The sequence below is a fragment of the Aphis gossypii genome, unplaced genomic scaffold (genome assembly GCF_020184175.1).
Source record: "Aphis gossypii isolate Hap1 unplaced genomic scaffold, ASM2018417v2 Contig00368, whole genome shotgun sequence".
NCBI lineage: Eukaryota > Metazoa > Arthropoda > Insecta > Hemiptera > Aphididae > Aphis > Aphis gossypii.
In genome coordinates this window covers 124,306-129,992 of record NW_026083081.1, presented here as the reverse complement: position 1 = coordinate 129,992, position 5,687 = coordinate 124,306, and the positions used below count along the sequence as shown (strand labels likewise).

The window sequence follows — 5,687 nt, the reverse complement described above, 5'->3', positions numbered from 1 at the left end:
TAGTCTCTTTAATTTTGCACCATGTCAACAATACTAATAGTTTAAAATACGAGCTTCAAACGGGTAACTATTTATAAGTGAGTTTACAAATCCTTTATCAGTCTTACCTGAGTTGAACGTATCATTTATAACTGATTATAAAGTAAAAATTCATGAGTATTTATACGAAAAAATGAACTTGATTGAGCAGAAAGATAAATTAGATATTACAAATGTTGATGTTCAGATAGAAAAAAAACCATCAAAACATGGATCATTATTACCTGATACCATACGTGCTATATTAGTTGGTCCTAGTGGTTCAGAAAAAACAAATATAATGTATAATTTAATTACCCATGAAAACGGGTCAGTGGCGGCTATCCTTAAAAATATAGGTGTAGCGAAACATAAGAAGTAACCACCCACCCTCAATAATATTCATCCATATAGTTTATATAATAATAATTAAATATTAATTATTAAATAATAATAATAATTATTATTATTATATTATAAATTATAATAGTTTATTCAATATGTTAAAATAAAATTTGGATCTTCTCAATTTTACTAAATAAATGCTCTAACATCATGATTATTGTTGCTATAAGAACCTTAGCATTTTCAAATACCTAATGTATACATAAAATACATAGCAATACTTAACCGCTAACATAGTAATCTTTACCCAATACATAAAATTGCATCCAACTAAACTTTAATATAATGAATAATGATAAATGTATTTTATGTAAAATTGTATATTTTCTCTCAAATTACAAATATTAAATTATAATATTAAAAATGTATAGAACTAAGTATATTATAACAAAATGTATAATTGTGGTATATCAAATTTTTAAGTTAAATATTTTGTTAAAGTAATACTATTGGCTGCAAACTTGTGGAGAATTTCTTCATGATCCATTTTATCAACAATATCTTGTTCACAACTTATGACCGTAAGGTCTTCTAATCTTGCTTGAGACATAGTCGTGCGAAGTCTAGACTTAATGATTTTTAATTTTGAAAATGACCTTTCTGTAGAAGCACTAGATAATGGAATGGTCAGTGAGATTCTCATGGCAGCATCTAGTGATGGAAATGTATTTCCTAAACTACCATTTTGGAACACTTTGAAAATAGTTTTCATGCTACTAACATATTTTATAGGATTTATTTGCTTACGCTTAGGTAAATCAAGTTCCTGTTCTTGATCAGTTTCCTCTTCAAATGAAAAAATGCTCTCTGTATCACTTTTATCAGAAATGTAAAAATGTTCAGGTAGAAAAGTTGTATTCTCAAATAATTCATACACATTACAAAATTTAAGGAACTCTGATTTTAACGTTTCTTGTTCAACAAATGTTCCGTAAACTTCACAAAAAACTGCAAATGAATCATCTGGTAGAGAATTAGGGTTTTTTTTAATTTCAATAATTCGTTTCTTACTGAAAAGTGCCATATCTTTCATAACTCCAATTGTGGTGTCATTAAAATACTGATCAAGATTACTCAGTATTACATCTAAGGAACCTAAGACGGTTTCTACTTTAAATTTCTCAATGGGGTCTTGAATACATTCATCAACATTTTCTTCATTTGACATTCTTTTCTTTTTTCTTATGCGGGTGGTTTTAAATTCAGAAAATTCAAAACTATCATTTTCCTTTATGAAAATATTTACTTCGTTGCTTATGTGTTCCATAATAGAGTCATTTTTTCTAAGTTTTTGTATTGATTTTTTAGCATCATTTATAGAATTCACTCCTGCTAAAAGATCTAAATCTCTAGTTTGCAATAAGGTACTTAGAGGTGACAATACATTAAATATCTTTTGGAACCACATTGCAGTCATTATAAATCGCTTAGACAAAAGATAACTTAATAAACATCCAGCCATATGACCAAGACTTTGATCCTCTCGTCCTTCTGTGTTTCTTGAATATTCCAGGGTATCAATCACAGAGCCAAAAGTTTCTAAAATAGCTTGAAGAGCATTATCTTGAGAAGTCCATCTTGTTGTAGAAACTCTTTTCAATCGACGTCCTCTTTGTCCTGCTGAATATTCATTTTGTACTTTTTCATAGTAAGCAACTCGTTTCTTACTACCACAAATAAAATTATACAATGTCTCCATATTTCCAAATAAATCCACAGCATCTAAGCTACTACTTACTGCTTTAACTACTACTAGATTGAGCCTATGAGCAGTGCACCAAATATAAGTGGCTGATGGACATTTTTCTTTAATTAATGCCTGAAGTCCACTGTTCTGTCCTCTCATGTTCTGAGCACCATCGTATGATTGACCAACTAAAAAATGTACCCAATCAAGAGACAATTCAGTACAAATATTTTGGAATACATCAAAAATCTGAACACTAGTAGTAATTGCTGATTCTTTAAGTGCCAAAAGTCGTTCACATATATTCCCATCATAGTTAATATATCTGACAATAAATGATAGTTGTTCTTTTCTCGACAAGTCAAAAGTTGAATCCATGGAAATGCTGAAAAATCTGGACTCCTTAATTTCTAATTTAATGATTTCTTTAACTTGAGATGCACAGCATGAAATTAATTGATTTTGTCTTAATTTTGACAAAAAATTGACCTCAGGTTTTTTAGAAGTTTGTAGTTTAGAAAAATAAGATGCTAAACAAGGTGTTTACTTAACACTTTAGCGAAATTCACAAAATTTCCATGATTTTTTTCTATTTTCCTAAAATCTTCGCGGTGACCTCGAAAAGCTAAACAATTTTTTGCAAGAACAAGTGTTATGTCTATTAAACATCTTAATACCTCCCGATTTTCTGATTTTTCTTGGTTAACTTTTTCTCGAAGTAATGGCAGTACTGGTAGAGACATCTTTCTGAGTTTATATTTTAATGTTGCATTAATATGAGCTTCTGAAGATTCGTGAAGTTGAATACTCAATACTGCTCTCGACCATGTCGAAAACCCATCTTTTGTCCATGCTTTCTGAGAGTTTTTGCCAAAAAGTATACAATGCAAACAAAATAACTTATCACTTAAAATTGAATAACTTAACCAATCCCTTTTAATATTTTTTTTCCTGGAATTTCTTTCCAATACCATGTAGTGTGAAAGCTACGACCATTTTTATCTTTTTTAAAATTATCATATGGTAAATCTTCCTCATAAGGTTGCATCACTCCTTTTTTCAAGAGAAAATCAACCAATTCAGATGGAAGATTTTCCAACATACAGAATGTCGCCGGGTCATTTGATAAATGTTCATTTTCATTAAATGTATCTAAACATGAATATATAAAATAGTAAATACTAAATACCTTACCTTTGTAATGTTATGTTATAAGTAAAATTAGAATTTTCTTGTATAAGAATTTAATACATATGTATCTTTTCCAATTGATTAAAAATTTAAACAGGTATCATAAAATATTTTTAATACTACATAAAGATAATAACAATATGCAAAGTAAAATAGTTACCTATAACCATACTATTTTTTCTAACATGATCTTCATCATGTTTACTTGTAATTTCATTTTCATAATCCAACTTGTCTATAATAAAATAAATAACTAAGATTATACTGATAAAAGAATTAAAAACTTCAAAAAAAATTATAAAATTAAAAGTAAGTACCATTTATTTAACATATATTATAGTACCAACTACCTACTAAATAAATTGTTAGACATTTTAGCTCATAAAATTATTATCTAAAATTGTCTGATTTATACAGTTATAAAGATTATAATGATCTAAATTCTATAACATTAATAAATGTTTTATAACAGCTATCAACAGATTTACCTTTTATTATATCATTGTATGTAATTACTTATATTAAATTATTTATTATTATTAAAATTTTCATGTATAAATCATAAATGTAATAAATATGTATCATTTTTAATTTACTAAAAATACAAATACCTACTAATAAATAATAATATCATATAGCATATAATACCATGTAATAATCTAAATATATGATGCTAACAATAATATGTTAAGTAAAATAGTTACCTACCTATCTCAATAATATTTAGGCTAATATGATCTTCATCATTTTTATTAATGATTTCACTTTCAGAATCAAAAAACACACATATTACATTTCATTACATAGGTTATGTAAATAATATTTAATATTATGTAATATCAAGAAATAGTTATTACTTATGAATAATAATGTAATATACCTAAGTATTACTCTGTTCATAAGTTTTTAGCTTTATAATGGTTCATTTTATTTTAAATAATTCATCATGTGTATCAAAATAAATGAGAACAATAATTATCAATAAAAATAAAAAATTATTTTTATTAATATGTCAACCCGCATAACAAAAATTAATTTAACTTAAATAAACATAATATTAAACAACAATACCTAGTTGACAACAAGTATTTCTAAATCTAAAATAGGGCAAATAAATACATTTTTTAGTACCTGCTATAAATTTCTTATATGAATTTATGAATGATATGTTAAGATTGTTTGAATTAAAATTACCTTGATTTTGATTAACTATTGCATTAAAATCATCATTTTGAGCATTATCCTTATGGATAGGTAACACTGGAAGCGTAGTAATTTTTTCTTGGTCTTTAAAAAAATATAATTTTTATGAAGTGAACTATTACTATGTAAAATATTATATTATAAAATAGGTACTCACTTGAGACGACACATTTTGAATTCACAGAATAAAAAAACTTTTTTATACTGCTGTTGTGGCTCAATTTATTTTTTTTAATTTTACAGAACTCATTGTGTGTAAACCAATTTTTTTCGTTCATAGAACCTCTTTTCCTACCACAGTCACATACATAACATACATTATTAATTGAGGACATTGAGGAGGTACTTAAATCACCTATTTGTGGGTGTAAAAGAGAAAAAAAATAATAGATACAGTGTCACAGTATAATATATATACGTAGTGTCAATACAACGATGCAGAACGATACACAAAAAATGGTCAAAAACGACAAAAACTGACTAGTGACTAGTGGTTATCAGATATTATTAAATGGTAAAATGCTAAAGAAAATAATATATAAATAGAAAATGATAATTGTTGTTAGTTGTTATCATCGTTGCCGTCGCAGTCTTCGTCGACGTACCTACGACGATGTCGACATTAGTAAAACTTATAATTCTATTTTTAGAATTGTATCGTGGAAGAAACCATGGTAATCTTATCGCGATAGACATCTCTGTAGTCGTGTACAACCTCTAAACACAACAGTTGTATTAATTTTAAATCGCATTAATAAATAACACATCTATAAATCTATTATTTACATTCCATATAGTTACTATAGTTTTCTAAGTAGTAAGTATTATTCTACACTATTCGTATACGAAAAATTACGTAGACAACCCACCCCACCCACCTAACATTAAAGGTGTAGCAGGCGCTACACCTTTACTATAGGATAGCCGCCACTGAAACGGGTTAAGATTTGAAAATATTTATCTATACTCTAAAACCTCAAATCAAGAAAAATATGTTTTGTTAAAAAAAATAATGGATGATATAAAAGGTGTTAATTTTTTCATTTTTACAAGTGCTGATAAAGTTATAAAACCAAACTTAACTAAAAAAATTCCATTATAATTTTTGATGACGTCATATGTGGTCCGCAGTCAGTAATCAGAGAATACTTCTCAATTTGTAGACATTCAGGTGCTAGTTCAG

At 27.1% G+C, this 5,687-nt stretch overlaps 1 protein-coding gene across 3 annotated transcripts; it reads right to left on the bottom strand.

Annotated features, from left to right (window-relative positions):
- Positions 1 to 531: 531 nt before the first annotated feature.
- On the bottom strand, positions 532 to 5,433 carry LOC126553911 (zinc finger MYM-type protein 1-like). Of its 3 annotated transcripts, XM_050209023.1 has the most exons (4): positions 4,662 to 5,433; positions 4,496 to 4,588; positions 3,462 to 3,536; positions 532 to 3,262 (listed from the first exon to the last, which is right to left on the bottom strand). In XM_050209023.1, the coding sequence occupies exon 4, from the start codon at positions 2,486 to 2,488 to the stop codon at positions 842 to 844; it is 1,647 nt and encodes a 548-aa protein (XP_050064980.1). In that variant the 5' UTR covers positions 2,489 to 3,262; positions 3,462 to 3,536; positions 4,496 to 4,588; positions 4,662 to 5,433; the 3' UTR covers positions 532 to 841. The 3 variants fall into 3 exon arrangements, with proteins under 3 accessions (XP_050064980.1, XP_050064979.1, XP_050064981.1); XM_050209022.1 differs by having other exon boundaries at positions 4,496 to 5,433; XM_050209024.1 differs by lacking the exon at positions 4,496 to 4,588.
- Between the last annotated feature and the right edge of the window lie 254 nt (positions 5,434 to 5,687).